Below are 24,008 nucleotides of genomic sequence, written 5' to 3'. Positions count from 1 at the left end.
AAACTGAAGATACAAGTTGAGTATCCTTTATCTGAAATGCTTGGGACCAGAAAGAAGTATTTCAAACTGCAGATTTTTTTCAGATTTTTAAATATATTATGCATATATTTGCCGGTTGAGCATCCCACTGAGAATTTGAAATCCAAAATGCTCCAATGATCATCTGAGCATCAGATGTTGCCACTCAAACACTTTCAGGTTTTGGATTTCTGATTCTTGAAATTTGGAATGCTCAACCTCTACTAAATTTCCTTTCCTCTGAGTGGCTTTCAGATGTTTTTTTTACATGTTTTTTATAGTTATTGCGTGTTGTCCAGGCTGGTCTCCAGGCCTCAAGCGATCCTCCCACCTCAGCCTCCAAAAGCAACACATTTTTTTTTACTGACCCACAGTAAGAAATGCCTTATAATCTAAACATGTAGAATCACATAAAGTAAAAATTTTATAAAACTGTATTTTAACTTCATGTGATGTGCTGTGGTATTTTTTTAATTGATGAAGTTTTATTGATGAAGCTGATTATGTAAATTATGTGGACAAGAGGCAGAAAGAACATGGCTCTCAAGCATTTTGGATTAAACAAGGTTTTCTTTTGTTAGACTTCCCAAATCCCTTTATGGTAATGTACACTGTGACCCTCTAACAGGGAGTTATTGTACAGAGCTTTTCTTGAATGTATTCTATCAGAGAATTCGTTGCTTTGCTTAACACTAGTAATTTTTATTTTTATTCACCTAGCTGTATACATTTTACAAGCCTGAAATTTGACCTACCCCTGGACTCGTGTACATGTAATATTTCCTTACTATTTAAGAATGTTAGTTTTAACTCACTAAACTGATTTTGTGGCACTTCCCTACTAGACGATACTTCATATTTATAACCTAAAGTACAAATATTCTTACATCCAAAGTGGAAAACAAATACCAAAAGTCAAAACTACCATTTCTTAGAGAAAAAAAAAAATACATTATCACTCACCTAGCTGTATACATTTTACAAACAAAACATTTTCTGGTCCATAGCCAATGCTTCTTGATAAGGAGGGGATACAGTGTCCTATCCAAGCAGTCATCATGATGCACAAGCCTTTTGTTCATGGGAAAATAAAGATATTAAGGTGACAAATATTAAGTGACAAATTTTTATGAGCTATTAAATATATCTGTACCTGAGTATTAGGAAAATAGATACTTTCAATTTTTGCTTACAAGATGTTGCTGAATTACTTGTTATGCCATGTTTGACCAAATTGTGTTCCACAAAATACTTTCTCCAAGAGCATTTTGGATTAAACAAGGTTTTCTTTCCTTAGGCTTCTCAAATCCCTTTATGGTAATGTACACTGTGATCCCCTCCTAAGAGGGAGTTACTATGTAAAGCATTTCTTGAATGTATTCTACCAGAGAATCCTTGCTTTGCTTAACACTAGTACCTTTTATTTTTATTTATTTGAAATGGGGTCTTACTCTGTTACCCAGGCTGGAGTACAGTGGCATGATCTTGGCTTACTGTAGCCTCAAACTCCTGTGCTCAAGCAATCCTCCCACCTCAGCCTCTCCAGTAGTTGGGACTACAGGCATGTACCACCACACCCAGATAATTTTTAAAGTTTTTGTAGAGACACGGTCTCACTATGTTGTCCAGGCTGGTCTCAAACTCCTGGCCTCAAGCGATCCTCCCACCTCAGCCTCCCAAGGTGCTGGGATTACAGCAGTGAGCCATGATACCTGGCTAACATTTAGTACCTTGTAGGAAAACATAATTTGGGCAAAGCTACTCAGTGATATTTTACCTAGATTAACTGGTTGTTACAATGTGGCTCTTGTTTTTTTAATGTCTCCTTTATTATAATCTAATCCTGACTCCTGGCACAATATGAATTGGTAGAATCTTAGTTTTAAGTATCAGAATTATGAAACCTTTAAGAAGTTTCATAATTTTTATTAAAAAAGAAATGGAAGTCAATCTCTACTCTGCCACTAATCAGCTCCATGGCTTTGGGTAAATCCTTTAAATCATGACAGACTTCAGATTCTTCTGAAAGATGAAAGGACTACACAAAATTGTTCTAAAGGTCTCTAACAATTCTAAAATTTGATTTTTTTAAAATTAAAACTTTCACCATCAGAAAATAACCTTTTGATAGTTGGTATTATGGAATGGCAATGAATGATTAAATCCACCTGTAAGATAAAAATGACTTCTCTAAATTGCCTTTTAAAAAGCCCTACATTGCATACTCTTAATAAATGTAAACTGTTGAAAAAAAATAAAAGGGCAGACATGGTGGCTCACACCTGCAATCCCAGCACTTTGGGAGGCCAAGGCAGGAGGATCGCTTGAGCTCAGACCAGCCTGGGAAACAAAGTGAGACCCTGTCTCTACAAAAAAATAAAAAAATTGGCCAGGCATGGTGGCATATGCCTATAATCTCACCTATGGGAAAGACTGAGGGAAGGGGACTACTTGAGCCCAGGAGGTCGAGGCTGCACTGAGCCATGATTTTGCCACTGCACTCTAGCCTGAGCAACAGAGTGACATCCCCTCTCAAGAAAAAAAAAAAGTGTAAATTGTTTTTCTTTGACATTCAAACAAATCATGTTTCTTTTGTTGATCACTGTATCAAGAAGTTACCATGAGTTTAATGGTCATGTTTTTATCCTTCAGCCTTGGAATCATGTTGTTTATAGAAATAGGCCTACACTATAAGAAGTGTATGGAAAAGGCCAGGCGCAGTGGCTGATGCCTGTAATCCCAGCACTTTGGGAGGCCGACGTGGGCGGATCACCTGAGGTCAGGAGTTCGACATCAGCCTGGCCAACATGGTGAAACCCCGTCTCTACTAAAAATACAAAAATTAGGCCAAGCGTGGAAGGCTCATGCCTGTAATCCCAGCACTTTGGGAGGCTGAGGTGGGCGGATCACCTGAGGTCAGGAGTTCGAGACCAGCCTGACCAACATGGTGAAACCCTGTCTCTACTAAAAATACAAAATTAGCCGGGCGTGGTGGCACATGCCTGTAATCCCAGCTACTCAGGAGGCTGAGGCAGAAGAATCGCCTGAACCTGGGAGGCAGAGGTTGCAGTAAGCCGAGACCATGCCACTGCACTCCAGCCTGGACAACAAGAGCGAAACTCGGTCTCAAAAAATAAATAAATAAAATAAATAATACAAAAATTAGCCGGACAAGGTGGCAAGTGCCTGCAATCCCAGCTACTTGGGAGGCTAAGGCACGAGAATTGCTTCAACCTAGCAGACAGAGGTTGCGGTGAGCCAAGATCATGCCACTGCATTCCAGCCTAGGCAATAGAGCGAAACTCCATCTAAAAAAAAAAAAAAAAAAAAAAAAAAAGAAAAGAAAAATGTACGAAAAACAAGGCCATCAGAGAGAATAGGGGATTGCCTTCCATCTTATGTTTATTACAAGGCCAGCACATTTTCCCACATTTGAAAGGAAGAGCAGGCAGAACAGTTTATATAATTTTTTTTTTTTTTTTTGGATACAGTCTTGCTCTGTCAACTAGGCTGGAGTGCAATGGCACAATCTTGGCTCACTGCAACCTCCGCTTCCCGAGTTCAAGTGATTCTCGTGCTTCACTCTCCCAAGTAGCTGGGACTACAGACACCCATCACCACACCTGGCTAATTTTTGTATTTTTAGTAGAGACAGGATTTCACCATTTTGGCCAGGCTGGTCTCAGACTCCTGACTGCAAGTAATCTGGCCACCTTGGCCTCCCAAAGTGCTGGGATTACAGGCATGAGCCACCGTGCCAGGGTGCTGATACAAAATTTTAATAACATCAAAGACATAAAGGTACTGTCTATAATTTTAAAAGTCATATAAATCCAAGGTTTATGTATTCTTCTGGCTCTTGCCTCCCCATTCTTCTTCCCTAGGGGCAACTGTTTTCCATTCTTAATTGTTTAGAATTTAGCTCCTCAACTTCTCCCCACAGAACTACCATAATTTTGGTTAAACAGATATTTAATTCATGACGAATTAGTGCTACTTCTACCTAAGCCACACAGTTGACATCTACTGGATGACACTTTGTTTTGTAGCTATTAATCTATTAATTCTCTCCCATTTACATTTGCTTAATTTTCTTATTTATTTATTTATTTATTTTTTGATACAGAGTCTCGCTCTGTCACCCAGGCTGGAGTGCAGTGGCACGATCTCAGCTCACTGCAAGCTCTGCCTCCTGGGTTCACGCCATTCTCCTGCCTCAGAGCCTCCCGAGTAGCTAGGACTACAGGCGCCCGCCACCACGCCCGGCTGCTTTTTGTATTTTTAGTAGAGACGGTTTCACTGTGTTAGCCAGGATGGTCTCGATCTCCTGACCTCGTGATCTCCCCGCCTTGGCCTCCCAAAGTGCTGGGATTACAGGTGTGAGCCACCGCGCCTGGCCCATTTGCTTAATTTTCAATGTACCTGTCATGAATTCAGTCACCTATTTTCTGACAGAACAGTGAACAACCGGGAGTCTACCAGTTCTATTTTTCCTCCCAGACATCCTTCCTGAGTTCTGTATGCTCCTGGCTCCAGACCCTGGATCAAATCTCTAGGTCTGGTGTAAAGCTCTCACACTGGGATTTCACTTTTCCATCATTCTGAGAATCCCTTTTATGTCTATTTAACCTATTCTGTGTTGCATTCCATGTCTTTCTTGTTCATGGTTTACACTTCCTGTGAAGCACTTTTACATCTTCTGGTAGTTTCCTGAGACAGAGTGCATGGGATACAAAATTTTGGAGAAGAGTCAGTAAGACCAAAAATGGAAGCAGAGACTTTCTGAAAGCATCAGCTTCTTTCTTTTGTTCTTCTTTTTTTTTTTGAGACAAGGTCTTACTCTGTCACCCAGGCTGGAATGCAGTGGCATGATCATAGCTCACTGCAGCCTTGACCTCCTGGTCTCAAGCGATCCTCACGTTTTAGCCTGAGTAGCTGGGATTACAGGCACGCACCACCCATGCTCAGCTAATTTTTGTATTTTTTGTAGAGAGGGTTTCACCGTATTGTTCAGGCTGGTCTCGAACTCCTGGGCTCAATCTGCCCACTTCAGTCTCCCAAAGTGTTGGGATTATAGGCGTGAGCCACTGCGTCTGGTAGGCATCAGTTTCTATTAGTGGTATAATAAATTACTAATTAATACCAGTAATTACTGGTTTCTAATTACTGGTCAAACATAGGTATGTTATTGTTCCACAAAAAACTTTTAAATGGTCTCTCATAAGGAATCAAACCAGCAATGGAGCAGGGTTTATTTATAGATAGTATTCCTTCTTAAACTGTGATTTCCTAAATAAAGAGGAAATGAATAGCCTTACTCATAGAATACAGCTATTAGCTGTCTAAAATTTATAACTCATCCCTAAGTCTCATTTTAGACTATCTTAGCTCCTTCCCAATTTAAATCTTTGTCAAAGCATTAGGACTTCACATTTGTCAAATATTAGAATTACTCTTCCTCCAATTCCCTTTTATCTCCTTCAAATTTTGGCAAAAAGACAAACCTAAAAACAAACTTGCAATGTTATATATAAATGGATAAGTACTATCTGAATAACAGCTATTTAATACAAAATGGAGATACTTTTTAAAGTATTAACAGATTTTTAACCGTCTAACAGTAAAGTATTTCTTAAAGATTTTCCGAAATAATGAACAATAGAGGATGCAAATGGATGGAAAGAGTTGGTATTTGCATGGAAAGAAGACAGTATTTTTGCTGCTCCCAAGCCAAGTTGCAATGGTTATTACTTTTACTCCTCATATTTTTAAAAAAACTATCTCTGCTTTTGTACTCTGAAATAAAGAAAAAAAAAGGTAACAAAATGTCCTAAGTGCTGTCACCTACCTTATGTCAGTAATGACAATGACATGTTCACAGTCTCCCTGATGACAGTATAAGTAAGGAAAACCCAGTTTAATACACAAGTCATTGAAGGTGAAATCTTCCATTCTAGCAGTCTGAAACTTTCCATAGCCTCTATCATGGGACTCTGACCACTCAATGATAGTTCTGAGGGGGGAAAAGGCAAGGATATATTATTTTTCCACAAAAACTTAAAAACTACAGAAAACAGTTTGTGAGTGTAGTAATTCACATTAACCTAGCTCACAAAACTAACTGGACAGTTGCCATCTTGAGATGAAGACCAAAATGTCTGACACATGTTGAGATTAGGAATGCTGAATTTTCATAAGGGATCAGTTTTCTGCAGGTTACATGATGTGCATCACTTTAGCTTAAATGCAAAATGTGTAACAATGCCACTCATTGTGTTTTGAAAAATATTTTTCACAAAATGTTAGTATGTAATGAGATTTAATATTTCAAATACTTATTATCAATGTTTAATATTATAAATATTGATAGTTATAACCCACATAAGCAGTAGCTCATAGGGGTCTCCAATTATTTATAGTATAAAGAACTGCAAGGCTGGGCACGGTGGCTCACACCTGTAATCCCAGCACTTTGGGAGGCCGAGGTGGGCGGATCGCTTGAGGTCGGGAGTTCGATTCCAGCCTGACCAACATGGAGAAACCCCATCTCTACTAAAAATACAAAATTAGCCAGGCGTGGTGGTACATGCCTGTAATCCCAGCTACTGGGGAGGCTGAGGCACGAGAATCGCTTGAACCCGGGAGGCAAAGGCTGTGGTGAGCCGAAATCGCGCCATTGCACTCCAGCCTGGGCAACAAGAGCGAAACTGTCTCAAAAAGAAAACAAAACAAAAAAAATGCTGAAACCAATAGGTTTGAACTGTTGGGTTAGAATACAGATTAAAAATGGCTACAATATGCTGGGCACTGTGGCTCACACCTGTAATGTTAGCAGTTTGGGAGGCCGATGCAGTCGGCTTACTTGAGGCCAGGAGTTCAAGACCAGCCTGGCCAACATGTCGAAACCCTGTCTCTACTAAAAATACAAAAATTAGCTGGGCATGATGGCACACACCTGTAGTTCCAGCTACTTGGCAGGCTGAGGCACGAGAATGGCTTGACCTGGGAGGCAGAGGCTGCAGTGAGCTGAGATCATGCCACCATACTCCAGACTGGGTGACAGAACGAGACTTTTTTTTCTTTTTTTAAAAAAAGGGCAACAATAATATATATACTTATATACTGTAATTGCTAAGACATTGATAATGAAAGTATGGTCTCATTAAAATGAGCTTATAGATTTTTCCTATATTATGTACTTAAGCAATATATATATCACCATCACCTAGGGCAAACAATAGTATATACTGGATAGGCAGAAAAAATAGTGAAAGGTTAATTTGCCACTATTACTTATATGTAAAGGCCAGAGACTAATAATGCATGTTAAGGGGATTTAATTTTTTTTTTTTTTTGAGAGACAGAGTCTTGCTATATTACCCAGGCTGGAAAGCAGTGGGTATTCACAGGCGAGATTACAGCATGCTATACAGCCTTGAACTCTTGGCCTCAAAAGATTCTCCTGCCTCAGCCTCCGGAGTGGCTGGGACTACTGTGCCTGGCTAATTATTTTTGGATGTATGTAATGCACAAGACAAGATTTATCAATAATTCCTCGGCAAAGGTCCTTAATAAGCCAATAATAGGATTTGTGGAGATAACACTACTTTGATAACTAGAAATAGGAAAGACTTTGGGAAGATTTTTGGAAACTATACCTGCTCAAATCTCTGCATTCCGGGTATCTTTTATCATTATAAAATGTTCCTTCAAAATAAAAGAAGGCTGATTTGTATAGGTCCTACAAGAAAACAGATGGTATTGAGAGAAAGTCAACTATTAACAATGATGAAATTGCTCTAAGTATTAATTCAAAACATATATATCATAAAATCACACTAATTTGTTACAAAAACTGCTACTACTTTCAATTTTACCCTACTGCTGTTTTAATCACCACGTTTGATTTAAATGTGTATATTCTCCTGAGATTCATGAAAGGAACCCAATTAGAAATCAAATAAACATCATTATTTTAATATACTTACACAGCAGTAAGTAGTGTTGGATACTAGAACTAAAAACTACACAAAGTCCTATCTTTAATGTTTCCCCAGTGATAACAATGATCATTGAGCTACGTTTTTCTGGCATTTTTTTGTATTTGCAATGTTTTTACAAAAATTCTCTCTTTATATTTTCAGTAACTCTTAGGCAGACAGAATCTGAATTTCTATTTTTACTCAAGCAATCTTGCCCCAGGTACCATAGTTGTACCACAACTGGTTGGAATCTTCAAGGTTTCTTAACTCATTCTATCACAGTTTCCATCAAAGGAGTGGCTCTCAATCTTGACTGCAAAATCAAATCACAAAAACACCAAAAACCAAGTGTCAACTCAGACTCATTAATTAAGAATCTTTGGGGATAAGTATTTTTCCAAAGCTCTCTAGAAAAAAAACATGCAACCAGAGTTGAGAAGCACTCTGTTAAACTGGTCCTTCACCTTCTATTTAGACCCCTGAATGAGGGTCAGAAGACCTAAGTTATTTTCCTTAACCTACCACTTACTAGCTTTTGTGATTCTGCTATGTAGCAATCACTTCTCAGACCTGTTTTCTCATCTGTGAAATGAGAATAATAATATCTGCCACGATGTCTTACAGGATTGTGGTGAAGATCAAAAGCAATTTATGTATAGGAGATATATGTTTCAGATACTAAAATAATTTTACCCTAATATTTTAATTTTTTTCCTACTTCTTTGAAGCTTCCATTTTTCTTTCTTGTCTTCATTCCCCCACTTGCAGATCATCTTGGGTTCGCATCAGACACTCTTGCAAGACTGGCTATGTTGTTTCTTCTTGGACCAGTCACTAAATCTCACTCACCCTCTGTTTTCCGATGTAAAATGTGAGTAAAGCCTTTACCTTCCTCATAGGTTGTTATGGAGATTATGTACATTAAGTATAATGTACTTAATGTCATATGACTAGCTGCTACAATACAAAATCTGCCACTTAATATACTTCTACACCCTCAAAGAGGTAAGTAGGGTCCAAAATTAAGGTTCTAAAAAAATAACTATTGACTTATTTTGGAAACAAAATGAAGTTTAATATATATCATTGTGTTTTACAAAACACTTCCATAAAAATTCATCTTAGGTGATTTAAGCAACTTACTATCTTTTGGCATAATTATTAATTACAAGGTGAACTCTGAAAGAACAAAAATTTTTCCACTTGAATCAAAAGTCATCCACTAATAAACTTACCTGACTGGCCTGGTGGCTCACGCCTGTAATCTCAGCACTTTGGGAGGCCGAGGTGGGCAGACCACCTGAGGTCGGGAGTTCGAGACCAGCCTGACCAACATGGAGAAACCCCATCTCTACTAAAAATACAAAAATTAGCCGGGCATGGTGGTGCATGCCTGTAATCCCAGCTACTCATGGGGCTGAGGCAGGAGAATCGCTTGAACTGGCGAGGCAGAGGTTGCAGTGAGCCGAGACCGTGCCATTGCACTCCAGCCTGGGCAAGAAGAGCAAAACTCTGTCTCGAAAAAAAAAATAATAATAATAATAATAATAATAATAGAAGAGACAGAAACAATATAACAGTAGATATGTAAATATTTTAAAATACAATTATGGGTTATTTAATCCCTGCTTAGAAAACTTCTGAAGCTATCAGCACCAATGTTCAGACCAAGTAAATTGACAAAGCCTGGTTAAAACCTTCTCCTGGGCAACACAGTGAGTTGTTGCCCAGACTGGACTTGATCAAAAAACAGACAGACAAACATTCTCCAGGGTTTCCTGAAGGTAAGACTGATTCCCAGATCTGACTCAAATTGCTTTGAGCAATGTTCAGATGGTTGGAGCGAAGAGGATAAATTCAGATTTTTCCTCTTAGACTGATCTTATTATTTAACAGTTACATCTTATGTTTTTTTTTTGACAAGGTTAAAAAACTTTGCAGAAGATTGCCACAGCTGCTTTAAAGAAAAGATAAATCTTGGCCAGGCACGGTGGCTCACACCTTGTAATCCCAGCACTTTAGGAGGCTGAGGCGGGTGGATCACCTGAAGTCAGGAGTTCGAGACCACCTTGGCCAACATGGTGAAACCCTGTTTCTACTAAAAATACAAAAATTAACTGGGTGCAGTGGGGCCACCTGTAATCCCAGCTACTTGGAAGGCTGAAGCACGAGAATCACTTGAACCTGGGAGGTGAAGGTTGCAGTTAGCCAAGATTGCATCACTGCACTCCAGCCGGGGCAACAGAGCCCCATCCAAAAAAAAAAGAAAAAAAAGATAAATCTCACATTTCCTGCTGCACATAAAGTTTTGAAATTCTACTTTTCTTTTTATCCTATTGTTTCTCTCCAAAAGCACTGAGATGGCAACCCTGAAGAACCTAAATATCTAAAAACCATTTTCACCATAACTCAACAGGTACTTAAGTGAAATCTACATGTGAGCCATGATGCTAGTCTCCACACTAGTCACCAAAAACTGGAATATAGTCAGCCTGTGGAGCAGACACACACACATTACACTGAATCAGCATACTGAAATACATATTACAATGGACAAAAGAAAAGGTGCCAGGGTAACAAAGAAAAGAGTCAAGAAAAACTGCATATAATTGGTGAGTTTTGAGCTGGGTTTGGAAATCTGAGAATGAACTCATAAAATGGATGGAAGTAGGGAAAGGGCTTCCTACCATGTTCAAATACTCGGAGACATGAAAAAGTATGGCACACTGATGAAAATACACAAATTCACTATGCATGAATGAGGTGTAAAGGCAGCAAGTAAACAGTACAGAAAGTTAATTTGGGAAGCATCATTACCAAAGGCCTTATATGTCAGCCTAGGGAGAAAAAAAAAAAGTTAACATGAAACCTAAATTATACCAACATTTATGTGGCTGGTGGAACAGGACCCAGGAAAAAAGGAGATTGTGTTGGTTCTTGTCCAAACACTATCTCCATCCTTGCTGTTCCAAATATCTTTTTACTTATCTCTAGGAAATGCTGTCCCTCCCCTGAAATGGCCCTGTAAACCTGAGGCCCTCTGCCAGAGTTGTAGCAGGTTTAGTTCAATCCTGCCCTATGATGAAATGTGGAAGGCATCAAGGCCCTCCTGCTTTATTAGGTAAACGATCCTTTCTGAAAACATTGTGGGTAGCCAGTCTACCACACTGCTCCTTTCCATCCTTATCCAGGGGGTATGCAGGGCTTCTCTTTCCTTTTGAGAGCAACACATTGGGGAAACACCAGCAAGGACGAACTTCATATGCTCTCTCCTTGTTGGGTATTGGTCCTTGGGCAGCGAAAGGTGAAGAATGGGTACTATTTGACGCTCTCAGGTCAACTCCAGCCTTTTGCTGGGGGCAATCATGACAGATCGCAACTCTGACAGAGCTTCAAACAAGAGTGAATGAACAGCAAAGTCATATGCTATAGTGAGGTCAAGTTATATAAAAATGGAAAAGTAACCAACTGCTTAGAAAATTAGGTGGTCACTATTGAGCTGAGATCGTGCCACTGCACTCCAGCCTGGGCGGCAGAGCAAGATTCCGTCTCAAAAAAACAAAAAACAAAAAAACAAAAAAGAAAATTAGGTGGTCACTATTAGCCCAGAAGGAAAAGTCTCCATACAATAGTTTAGAAACAAATCAGAGATGAAGAAATCAAAACAGAGTCTAGCCTCTTCTTTGGAAAAGTTCCGGTGATAAAGGGAAGGAATGAGATAGTGTAGTAGCCTGATGGAATCCCACAGGAGAAGAAAAGGATTTACTGGGACATTTATGAGCCTGCTAGAGTAATCACTATTTTCTTAGCTTGTTATTTCCTTTTGTTTTATGGGAGGAAATCACCTTACTTTGCTGATGTGCTCAGGGGCTTGGTCAGGAGTGTTGCTGAATTCACCACCAATCTGGAGGTCACTGACACAGCGAATTGAATCCCTCAGTTCTGTGAGTTTTTGACTGCCCAACACCAGCATTGTTTGGTATGGTTTGTGTTCTTTGTGCTAAAAGTCAAAGAATAACAAGTGTTCATTTAGAGACAAAGCGATAAAACTACAAATCCTGTCATGACTAGATCAAAATTAAATTGCTGGTTTTCTTAAGTTTAAATTGACCCCATAACTTGATGTTCTGTATTTTCACATCCAATAATTACAGGGCCAAACTACGGTCAAAATTGTTTACATCTCCCCTGTGATCCAGAGCTACTCTGAAACCACCTCCTTTATCACACACCAAGCCACTATTTCCCCTGGTATTCCCTCAACCTCAATCCACCCAGGGCCAAGCACCAGGCTACAAGGGACAGCCCCTCTGCCCCCAAACCTACTGGAATTATTCAAACTAGCCAATCCTAAACTATTTACTCTTCCCTACCTTGTCTTTCCCACAGAAACCCCAATAAAAACTGTGGTCTATGCCTTCCCCTCTCCCCTTTCAGCCTCCTAAATGAGAATGATGCTTCTTCTTGTGGCCCTACATGGTGTGCCCCCTCTTCTAAGGAAATGTAATAAAAATCTTCTTTCAAAGGCATTATAGCCTCTCCATGTCATCACTCAGTCATCTCCATAAATTAGAATAGCATGGAATGGCCAAGCACAGTGGCTCATGCCTGTAATCCTAACACTTTGGGAGGCCGAAGCAGGAGGATTGCTTGAGCCTAGAAGTTCGAGATCAACCTGGGCAACATAGCAAAACTCCATCTCAAAAAAAATTTAAAAGTTAGCTGGGCGTTGTGATACATGCTTGTAGTCCCAGCTACTTGGGAGGCTGAGGTAGGAGGATTGCTTGAGCGGAGCTGCAGTGAGCCGCGATTGTACCGCTGCACTCCAACCTAGGCAATGGAGCAAGGCCCTGTCTCAAAAACAAACAAACCAACAAAAATCCCATGGGTACAACTGACATACTTAGCCATGGAAATTTCCTGGTTTAAACTAAAGTTTATAATCAAGATGATACCAAACTGACATGAGCATTAAGAGCCACTGGAATGTAACTTCATTCAGCAAGACTGTCTTAAAATTTCCTAAAAGTTACTTCACTGAGGTCAGCAATCTATACCGTAACCTGAGGTTATAAACCTAGATTCATTACTTTGGTTTGGTTTGTTTTTATGATTGGTCATTTGGGATCTTTTTCTGGGGAGAAGGGGGTGGCAGTGGGGGACAGAGTCTCATTTTGTCACCTAGGCTAGAGTGCCATGGCATGATCTTGGCTCACTGCAGCCTTGACCTCCTGGACTCAAGCAATCCTCCCCAGTAACTGGGACTACAGGCACACACCACCACACCTAGCTAGTTTTTGTATTTTTTGTAGAGATGAGGTTCTGCCGCGTTGCCTAGGCTGATCTTGAACTCCTGAGCTCAAGTGATCAGCCCACCTCAGCCTTCCAAAGGTGCTGAGGATATAGGTGTGGGCCATTACACCCGGCCAGCAATTTGAGATCTTAATCAAATAAGATAATTAGTACTAACTACATCCCAGATGCTTCGTAAAAGCCTATTTATTCATAAGTGCAATTTATATATATTAATATTTCAATGACAACTCATCAGAATTTATGATACATCTATTTAAGGAATCAAGAATATATACACTCTGGCCTAGGAAAGAGTTCTTTCTCCTAAAAGATTCTTGGATAGCCTTGACTTAATAACGTTCTGTATTTTCATCAAAGAAGAGCTGTCTCTGGTTAGTTCAATAACTTCCCAAGTATTCTAAATTAGTGAACATAGGTCACTCCATTCCTCCATGAGCCACCTATTCTGCAAAAATCCCTCAAGAATTTGTAGAATTAGAATCATTATGGATTTACATATACTTTCAGTTGCTTCTAGTGCAGAAATCAGGCATATATTTCAATACTATACCTGTAATCCTATTGGATGGAGAGATTGTTTGAAATTTGACCTTATTTCCAATATTCCTTATTAGAACAGACGACACAAGATTACAGATTGTCAACTCTAAAAATAAGACATCAGATAGGCAGCATATGCTTGCATTTATTAGACAGGGTCTCACACTGTCTCCTAGGCTGGAGTTCAGTGGTGTAGTCATAGATCGCTTACAACCTTGAATTCCTAGGCTCAAGTGATCCTCCCGCCTCAGCCTCCCAAGTAGTTGGGATTACAGACGTGCACCACCATGCCTAGTTAATTTTTTTGATTTTTAGTAGAGACAAGGTCTGACTATGTTACCCAGGTTGGTCTCAAACTCCTGGCCTCAAGTGATCCTCCTGCCTTGGCCTCCCAAAGTGCTGAGATTACAGGCATGAGCTACCACGCCCAGAGCATTTATTTTTAATATAAGCATAGGAATATGACTCTTCAAATAATTAAACACTTTTACAAAAGTTACTATTATCCATAAAATCCAAAAGGTTTTACTACTTACCTTATGAAATATAACAGGGTACAAGATATTCACAGATAGGATAAGCTCCCCTTCTTCAATCATGTCTGCTGAATTTTCAGGCTTTTTTCCTATGGCATGTGACTCCTGAAGAAAGACAAAGAGACACTGAAATCAGATACTATAACTCAGATGAGATGCAGTGTGGTACAATGGCTATCAGCAAGGGATCGAGTCAAGCAGCCTTGGGTTTGACGCCTAATTATACTCCGGGAAAACTGTTAAGACATCTCTAAGCTTTAATTTCATCTTGTTTCAATAAACAAAACCAGAAAACACTTACTGTACTGTTGCTGGGAATGTGTGCATAATGCATCTGATAAGGTATGTGGTACTGAGTACTTAGCAGTTGATGAGCAAACAGGAGTATCAACTAATGTTGGTATAACACTGGCATTTCCAGTTACATTTTTACATTCCTTATCAAATATTCCTGTGAAAGCTATTTTACAGATAAAGCTCAGGGTTCAGTGATTTACTCTAGGTCATACCAGAGTTAGGACGCAAATACAAATTTGTTTGGCTCTAAACCCTAGGCTTTTTATAACACCATGACATCTTTAATATATTTTGATCTTTTATGTGTGCTGAATTAATATAAAATAGGGGCCAGGATGAACTGGTTTAGATGCAGGATGTTTTAAAAATAAGTGGGAATGATGTCACAAAATAGAGTAGGCAGCTCCAGGGCCCAGTCCCTCTAACAGAAGCAACCAGTAAGCTGGAATGACAGACTGGAATAAACTACTTTGGAACTCTGAAACCTGATGGGACACTTACAACAATCAGGGGAGTGTTTGATGAAGAGAGAAGTTGCTGCTTTTCATTAGTAAGCACTGTGTGCTAATCAACTACCACCCTCACTCCTTCGCCCCTCTGCCGATGAGACGGCAGCTCGAATTCCTGGAGAAGCTAGCTGGTGCCAAGGCAGGCAGTGGGGACCTGTTCTCTAAGAACTGCGGATTTTATGTTTTGGTTGGTCTGGTGATGCCGAGTGCCTGGCCCAGATACGTGCATTGGTTTTGACCCTCTTGGTGGCAGCAGCTTCCCCCCGCAGGATCTATATTGGAAGACTTACAGACAAGATGCTTTTTTTCTTTTTGGAGCCAGGTATTTAAGGAAATCTTTGTCAGATCACTGATTGACCGCAGAGATAATGAAACAGAAACATCAGTGACCACGTACAACAAGTAATACACATACTACAATAATCGTTTGGAAAAGTCACAGGCAGCTCCAGCCATGCACAAGAAAAAATATACCTAGAATGTCTAGTTCCCAAAAACACATATAAAACATACAATAGAGGAAAGTATGGACGATTCTTAGGAAAATAAGAATTTGACAAAATCCACCCTGAGGAAGCCCAGACATTGGAATTACTGTCAAAGTGTCAATTAATTATTCCTACAGGCAATAGCTACGTTCGCACATAAATAAAAGTTCACTAAACAAAAGACGTTAAAGCAACTGACTTAAATGTGCTCAATGAGTACCCCAGAAATTTGTACAATCATTATGTATCAACTTTAAAAATGTGTTCAATCAGCTAAAGGAAACCAAATACTTAAAGAAAATCAGATTCCTTCCTTCCCTCCTTCCCTCCTTCCTTCCTCTTTCTTTCTTTTCCCTCTGTGGCCCAGGCTGGAATCTACTTGGCTCACTGCAGACTCCCTGCCTCCGGCTCCCGTGATTCTCCTGCCCCGGCCTGCGGGCTGCCTCAGATTGCCGGTGGCGCGCACCACCGTTGCCTGCTTTTTCTCCTTTGCTTGGAGGCGCGGTTTCGCCATCTTGGCCAGGCTGGTCTGCAGCTCCTGACCCCGAGTGCTCTGCCCGACTCGGCCTCACGAGGTGCTGGGACTGCAGACGGAGTCTCGCTCACTCGGTGCTCGGTGTTGCCCGGGCTGGAGTGCGGCGGCGTGGTCTTGGCTTGCTGCAGCCTCCGCCTCCCAGCCGCCTGCCTTGGCGGCGGTGCTGAGATTGCAGCCCCTGCCCGGCCGCCGCCCCGTCTGGGAAGTGAGGAGCGCCTCTGCCCGGCCACCCATCGTCTGGGAAGTGAGGAGCGCCTCTGCCCGGCCACCCATCGTCTGGGAAGTGAGGAGCGCCTCTGCCCGGCCACCCATCGTCTAGGAAGTGAGGAGCGCCTCTGCCCGGCCGCCCCGTCTGGGAAGAAGTGAGGAGCAGACCCGTCTGGGAAGAAGTGAGGAGCGCCTCTGCCCGACCGCCCTGTCTGGGAAGTGAGGAGCGTCTCTGCCCGGCCGCCCTGTCTGGGAAGTGAGGAGCGCCTCTGCCCGGCCGCCCCGTCTGGGAAGTGAGGAGCGCCTCTGCCCGGCTGCCCCGTCTGGGAAGAAGTGAGGAGCAGACCCGTCTGGGAAGAAGTGAGGAGCGCCTCTGCCCGGCCACCCATCGTCTGGGAAGTGAGGAGCGCCTCTGCCCGGCCACCCATCGTCTAGGAAGTGAGGAGCGCCTCTGCCCGGCCGCCCCGTCTGGGAAGAAGTGAGGAGCAGACCCGTCTGGGAAGAAGTGAGGAGCGCCTCTGCCCGACCGCCCTGTCTGGGAAGTGAGGAGCGTCTCTGCCCGGCCGCCCCGTCTGGGAAGTGAGGAGCGCCTCTGCCCGGCCGCCCCGTCTGGGAAGTGAGGAGCGCCTCTGCCCGGCCGCCCCGTCTGGGAAGAAGTGAGGAGCGCCTCTGCCCGGCCGCCCCGTCTGGGAAGCGAGGAGCGCCTCTGCCCGGCCACCCATCGTCTGGGAAGTGAGGAGCGCCTCTGTCCAGCCACCCATCATCTGGGAAGTGAGGAGCACCTCTGCCCAGCCGCCCCGTCTGGGAAGTGAGGAGCGCCTCTGCCCGGCTGCCCCGTCTGGAAAGTGAGGAGCGCCTCTGCCCGCCACCCATCGTCTGGGAAGTGAGGAGCGCCTCTGTCCAGCCACCCATCATCTGGGAAGTGAGGAGCGCCTCTGCCCAGCCGCCCCGTCTGGGAAGTGAGGAGCGCCTCAGCCCGGCTGCCCCGTCTGGAATGTGGGGAGCGCCTCTGCCCGACCGCCCCGTCTGGGAGGTCTACCACGGAAGCCAGAAGCAATGTGGGGGCTGGACGTGGTGGCTCACGCCTGTAGTCCCAGCGCTCTGGGAGGCCGAGGCGCGTTGATCACTTCAGGCTAGGAGTTCGAGACCAGCCTGGCCAACATGGCGAAACATATGAAAAATACAACAGACCAACCAACCAACCAACCCAGTGACAACAAAACAGGTCTACCCTGGAGTCATACTCTAATTTTTTCTATTTTCCTCCCTTTCTGATCCTTTATCCCACTTTCTTTTTCTTCCTCTTCCTTCTCCTTCTTCTTTGTCAAATAGAGGATTGAGTTATTATCATTGATCCATACAAAGTCCCTCTCTCATTCATTTTCTTTAATTCCCACTCCCCATTTCTATTCCCCGTCTTCCCATGTGCAACCTTCCTAATATGTTTGATACACATCTTTTTGTTTGTATGTATTTTTAGAAAATGTTTATTGTTTTGTGTGCAAAAAAAATTCATAAAAAATTTAATAAAAAAAAAAGAAGAAAATCAGATTCCTCAATAAGATTAACAGGAGTTTTCTCATCAGAAACCATGGAGGTAAGAAACCAGAGAATGGGCAGATAGACGGATAGACTGACTGACTGATTTTTTTTTTTTTTTTTTTTTTGAGACTGAGTCTTGCTCTGTTGCCCAGGCTGGAGTGCAGTGGCGCTATCTCGGCTCACTGCAAGCTCCGCCCTTCCGGGTTCACGCCATTCTCCTGCCTCAGCCTCCTGAGTAGCTGGGACTACAGGCGCCCGCCACCGCACCTGGCTAATTTTTTGTATTTTTAGTAGAGACGGTGTTTCACTGTTAGCCAGGATGGTCTCAATCTACTGACCTCGTGATCTGCCTGCCTCGGCCTCCCAAAGTGCTGGGATTACAGGCGTGAGCCACCGCACCCGGCCCTGATTTTTTAAATCTATCTATCTATGTAGCCTAGATTGGCCTCAAACTCTTGGGTTCAAGTGCTCCTTCTGCCTCAGTCTTCTCAGTAACTGAGACTATGGGAACCCACCACTGTGTTCAGCTTTTAAATTTTTTTACTTTTGTTTTTCTTTTTCGGGTGACATATTTAAACCCATGAAAGAAAAAAAAAAAAACCTGTCAACCAAGAATTCTGTATTTGGCAAAACTATCCTTCAGGAATGAAGGAGAAATTAAGACATTTGCAGATAAACAAAAGCTAGGGGAATTAATTACTACCAGTAGACCTGACCTGTAAGAAGTGTTAAAGAGGATTCTTCAGGCTGAAATGAAAAGACACTAGACAGTAAATTGAAGCCATAAGAAGAAATGAAGAATACTGCTAAAGGGAACAACATAGGTAAATATAGAAGCCAGTATTATTGTACTTTTGGTTTGTAACTCACTCCTCTATGATTTTTCTGTTTTTCCTATATGATTGCAAAATAAATGGATTAAACAATACTTATAAGGTTATGTTAATGGACACACAATATATAAAGACATAATCTGTGACAACCCAAAGAGGGACAGACAAAGACGTGGAAGCAGAGTATTCGAATACTATAGAAACAAAACTGACACAAATGTTCAACAATGATGGGATTATGCCCCAATAAACCCCATAAATAAAATACATCACAAGTGGAAAATGCATTTAAGACCCCAATAAACCCATCATAAAGTCAAAACATCCTAAGTCAAACCACAGTAGGTTGAGGACTGTCTGTATAATTAAAAGTAAGTTGTTTCAATTTTAAGATTTAATTGTAATCCTGGCTGGGCACAGTGGCTCACACCTGTAATCTCAGCACTTTGGGAGACTGAGGCAGGTGGATCACTTGAGGTTAGGAGTTCCAGACTAGCCTGGCCAACATGGTGAAACCCTGCCTCTACAAAAATACAAAAATTAGTCGGGTGTGGTGGTGGTTGCTTGTAGTTCCAGCTACTCGGGAGGCTGAGGCACAAGATTCACTTGAACCCAGGAGGCAGAAATTACAGTGAGCCGAGATAGGGCCACTGCACTCCAGCCTGGGTGACAGAGTGAGACTCCGTCTCAACAAAAAAACAAAGTAATCCTTAAATTACAGAAAAATAAGATGTTTTGGCATGTGTTTGTAGTCCCAGCTATCAGAAAGCTGATGTGGGAGTATCACTTGAGCCTAAGAGTTTGAGGCCAGCCTGGGGAACATAGCAAGACTCCATCTCTAAAAACAAAACTTTTTAAGGTTTCAACAGACAAAGAAGGATATTATATATTGGCAAAAGATGCCATCCAGCAAGAAGATATATACAATTATAAACTTATATACAGCCAACAGAACTCTAAAACATAAGAAGCCTGGGAGACCAAGGTAGGCAGATTGCTTGAGTCCAGGAGTTCAAGACCAGCCTGGGCAACACTGCAAAACGCCATCTCTACAAAAAATACAAAAACTTAGCTCAGCATGGTGGCACAGGTTTATAGTCCTGTCTACTCGGGAGGTGGAGGTGGGAAGATAACTTGAGCACAGGAGGTTGAGGCAGCAATGCGCGGTGATGGCGCCACCGCACTCCAGCCTGGGCAAGAGAGCAAGACCCTGTCTCAAAAAACATAAGTAAAATAAAATATATGAAGCAGAAGCCAACAGAATTGAAGAAATAGACAGTTCTGTGGTAATAGTTGGAGACTTTAATACCCCACTTTCAATAACGGGTAGAACAACTAGACAGAAGATCAATAAAGAAACAGGAAACTTGAACAGCTGGAACAATTAGACCTAACAGATACACAAAGAACTCTCCCAACAACAACAGCTGAATACAGGTTCTTCTCAAGTGCATATGAACCATTCTCCAGGATAAACCAACAAATCTTAAATTAGAAAAAATTAAAGTAATAAAGGTAAATTTTCTGATCATTAAGTGAATATTAGAATAACAGGAGAAAAATTGGAAAATTCACAGGTATATGGAAATTTAACAACACTCGACAAAAATCACAGTATAGGAAATTTAGGGAGATGCAGTAAAAAGAGTGATTTTAAAAAGTTATGGCTGTATAACTTTATATAAAAGAACAATCTCAATAACTAGGCAAGGAATTAAAAAAGAATAAACTAAACCCAAAGCTAGCAAAAAAAATGAAAATTATAGAGTGGAGATAAATGAAACAGAATAGAAAATATAGAAAAATCAATAAAAACAAAAGCTGGTTCTTTGAAAACATCAAATTTGACAAACTTTTACTGCACTGACAGAGAAAAAAAGAGGCTCAAATTACTAAAATGAGAAGTAAAAGTGGAGATGTTACTACTAATTTTACAGGAGAAAAAGGATTAGAAGAGAAAACTATGAACTACTGTTTGCCAACAAATTGGATAACCTAGATGAAAAGGACAAATTCCTGGAAACATACAAACTATCAAAACTGATTCAAAATGAAATAAAAAATCTAAATAGACCTGCAACAAGTAAGGAGGTTGAATCAGCAGTGAAAAACCTCCCAACAAAGAAAAGCCCAGAACCAGATAACTTCACGGGTAAATTGTACCAAACATTAAAAGAATTAATATCAGAGTTTCTCAAACACTTTCACAAAATTTGAAAAGGAGTAAACACTTCCTAACTCATTCTATGAGGCCAGCATTATCTTGATACCACAGTGAGACAAAGACACTACAGGAAAACTACAGGCCAATATCCGTTTATAAATAGGAATGTAATAATCTCAACAAAATACTAGCAAAGCAAATTCAGAAGCATATTCAAAGGATTTTGTCAAATGTGTTTAATTTTTGTGAATTTTCCAATTTTTCTTCTGTTATTGATTTCTAATGTCATTCAGTTATGATAAGAAAAGGTACTTTTCATGATTACAATTTTTATTGAATCCCACAACCAATTGGAATTTATTTACCCTCAAAATGCAAGGGTAATTTAACATTAGCAAGTCAATCAATATAATACACCACACTAATGGACTGATGAGGTAAAAAAAAAAAAAAACACATCATTACCTCAATTGACACAGAAAAGCATTTGCCAAAATCTAACACCCTTTCATGATAAAAACACTAAATAAAACAGGAACAGGGCTGGGTGCGGTGGCTCACGCCTGTAATCCCAGCAATTTGAGAGGCCAAGGTGGGTGGATCACCTGAGGTCAGGAGTTCAAGACCATCCTCGCCAACGTGGTGAAAATCTGTCTCTACTAAAAATACAAAAAGTAGCCAGGCATTGTGATGGGCGCCTGTAGTCCCAGCTACTCAGGAGGCTGGGGCATGAGAATCACTTGAACCCGGGAGGCGGAAGTTGCAGTGAGCCGAGATTGCACCACTGCACTCCAGCCTGGGTGACAGAGCGAGACTGTCTCAAAAAAAAAAAAAAGAATTAAGAAAACAATTTCACTTACAATAGCATTCAAAAGAATAAAATATTTAGGGATAAATTTAACCAAGGAACTGAAAGGGTTGTATACATAAAGAGTATAAAACACTGCTGATAGGCCGGGCATGGTGGCTCACGTCTGTAATCCCAGCACTTTGGGAGGCAGAGGCGGGCAGATCACCTGAGGCCGGGAGTTTGAGACCAGCCTGGCCAACACGGAGAAACCCCGTCTCTATTAAAAACACAAAAAATTAGCCAGGTGTGGTGGCACGCACCTGTAATCCCAGCTACTCAGGAGGCTGAGGCAGGAGAATCACTGGAACCCGGGAGGTGAAGGTTGCGGTGAGCCGAGATCGCACCATTGCACTCCAGCCTGGGCAACAAGAGCAAACCTTCGTCTCAAAAAAACAAAAAACAAAAAACAAAAAAAACTGCTGTAAGAAATTAAATATCTAAATAAATGGAAAGAAATCTCATTCATGGATTGGAAGACTTGATATCATTAAGATCTCAACACTCCCCAAAGCAATCTATAGGTTCAATGCAATCCCTATCAAAATCCCAATGGCATTTTTTCCAAAAAAAGAAACACCTATCCTAAAATTCACAGGGAATTTCAAGGGACTCTGAAGAGTCAAAACAATCTTGAAAAACATGAACAAAGTTGGAGGACTCACACTCCCTGATTTCAAAATTTACTACAAAGCCAAAGTAATCAAAACAATTTAGTTCTAGGTTAGAATCCAGACCAATAGAACGTAACAATGAAACTTATATGGTCAACTGACTTTGGACAAAAGTGCCAAGATCATTCACTAGGGAAAGGACAGTCTGCAAAAAATAGATAGCTATATGCAAAAGAATGAAATCAAACCCTTACCTTACATCATATATAAAAATCAACTTAAAGTGGATCACAGACAAACTTACAAGCTAAAGCTATAAAACTCCTAGAAGAAAACATATGGGAAAATCTTCATGACGCTGCATTTGGCAATGTTTTAAGTATGACATCAAAAGCAAGGACAACAAAAGAAAAAGATAAACTGGACTTCATCAAATTTAAAAACTTTTGTACATCCGACAGTATCAAGAAAGTAAAAAGGGCCGGGCGCGGTGGCTCACGCTTGTAATCCCAGCACTTTGGGAGGCCGAGGCAGACGGATCACGAGGTCAGGAGATCGAGACCACGGTGAAACCCCGTCTCTACTAAAAAAAATACAAAAAATTAGCTGGGCGTGGTGGTGGGCACCTGTAGTCCCAGCTACTCAGGAGGCTGAGGCAGGAGAATGGCGTGAACCCAGGAGGCGGAGCTTGCAGTGAGCCGAGATCGCGCCACTGCACTCCAGTCTGGGAGACAGAGCAAGACTCCGTCTCAAAAAAAAAAAAAAAAAAAAGAAAGTAAAAAGGCTGAGTGTGGTTGCTCACGCCTGTAATCCCAGCACTTTGGGAGGCCAAGGCGCACGATCCCCTGAGGTCAGGAGTTCGAGACCATCCTAGCCAACATGGTGAAACCCCATCTCTACTAACAATACAAAAATTAGCTGGGCGTGGTGGCGGGCACCTGTAATCCCAGCCACTCGGGAGGCAGATGCAGGAGAATCACTTGAACCTGGGAGATGGAGGCTGCAGTGAGCTGAGATTGTTCCACTGTACTCTAGCTTGGGCAACAAAAGCGAAACTCTGTCTCAAAAAAAAAAAAAAGTAAAAAGACAACATATAGAATGGGACAAAATATTTTTAAATTGCATATATGGTAAGGGTCTAGTATCCAGAATATACAAAGAACTCTTTTTTTTTTAGACAGAGTTTCACTCTTGTTGCCCAGGCTGAAGTGCAATGGCACAATCTGGGCTCGCTGCAACCTCCGCCTCCTGGGTTCTAGTGATTCCCCTGCCAGCCTCCAGAGTAGCTGGGATAACAGGCGCCTGCCACCATGCCCGGCTGATTTTTTTTTTTGAGACAGTCTTATTCTGTTGCCCAGGCTGGAGTGCAGTGGCATGATACTGGCCCATGGCAACCTCCACCTCCCAGGTTCAAGCAATTCTCCTGTTTCAGCCTCCCGAGTACCTGGGATTACAGGGGCATGCCACCACGCCCGGCTAATTTTTGTATTTTTAGTAGAGACAGGGTTTCGCCATGTTGGTCAGGCTGGTCTGGAACTCCTGACTGCAGGTGATCGACCCGCCTTGGCCTCCCAAAGTGC

The 24,008-nt window shown here is 41.7% G+C and overlaps 1 protein-coding gene across 3 annotated transcripts in view; it reads right to left on the bottom strand.

Annotated features, from left to right (window-relative positions):
- Window positions 1–24,008, bottom strand: part of SNAPC3 (small nuclear RNA activating complex polypeptide 3) — a 41,092-nt gene that overhangs the window by 3,547 nt on the left and 13,537 nt on the right. For 2 of the 3 annotated variants that reach the window (XR_004031302.1, XM_003260419.4), the window contains exons 4-8: window positions 14,393–14,497; window positions 11,851–12,000; window positions 7,677–7,759; window positions 5,867–6,031; window positions 982–1,089 (exon numbers count right to left, since the gene is read on the bottom strand). Coding sequence is in view for 1 of the 3 variants with exons in the window: in XM_003260419.4 (XP_003260467.2) it covers window positions 982–1,089; window positions 5,867–6,031; window positions 7,677–7,759; window positions 11,851–12,000; window positions 14,393–14,497 (611 nt within the window). In the remaining 2 variants the exon portion in view is untranslated. The remainder of the gene's footprint in view (window positions 1–981; window positions 1,090–5,866; window positions 6,032–7,676; window positions 7,760–11,850; window positions 12,001–14,392; window positions 14,498–24,008) is intronic. The other variant, XR_004031307.1, reaches the window with a different exon arrangement.

Source organism: Nomascus leucogenys, chromosome 1a (genome assembly GCF_006542625.1).
Source record: "Nomascus leucogenys isolate Asia chromosome 1a, Asia_NLE_v1, whole genome shotgun sequence".
In the NCBI taxonomy this organism is placed as follows: domain Eukaryota; kingdom Metazoa; phylum Chordata; class Mammalia; order Primates; family Hylobatidae; genus Nomascus; species Nomascus leucogenys.
Note: the sequence above shows the minus strand (reverse complement) of the source record. Positions and strands in the feature narration are given on the sequence as shown.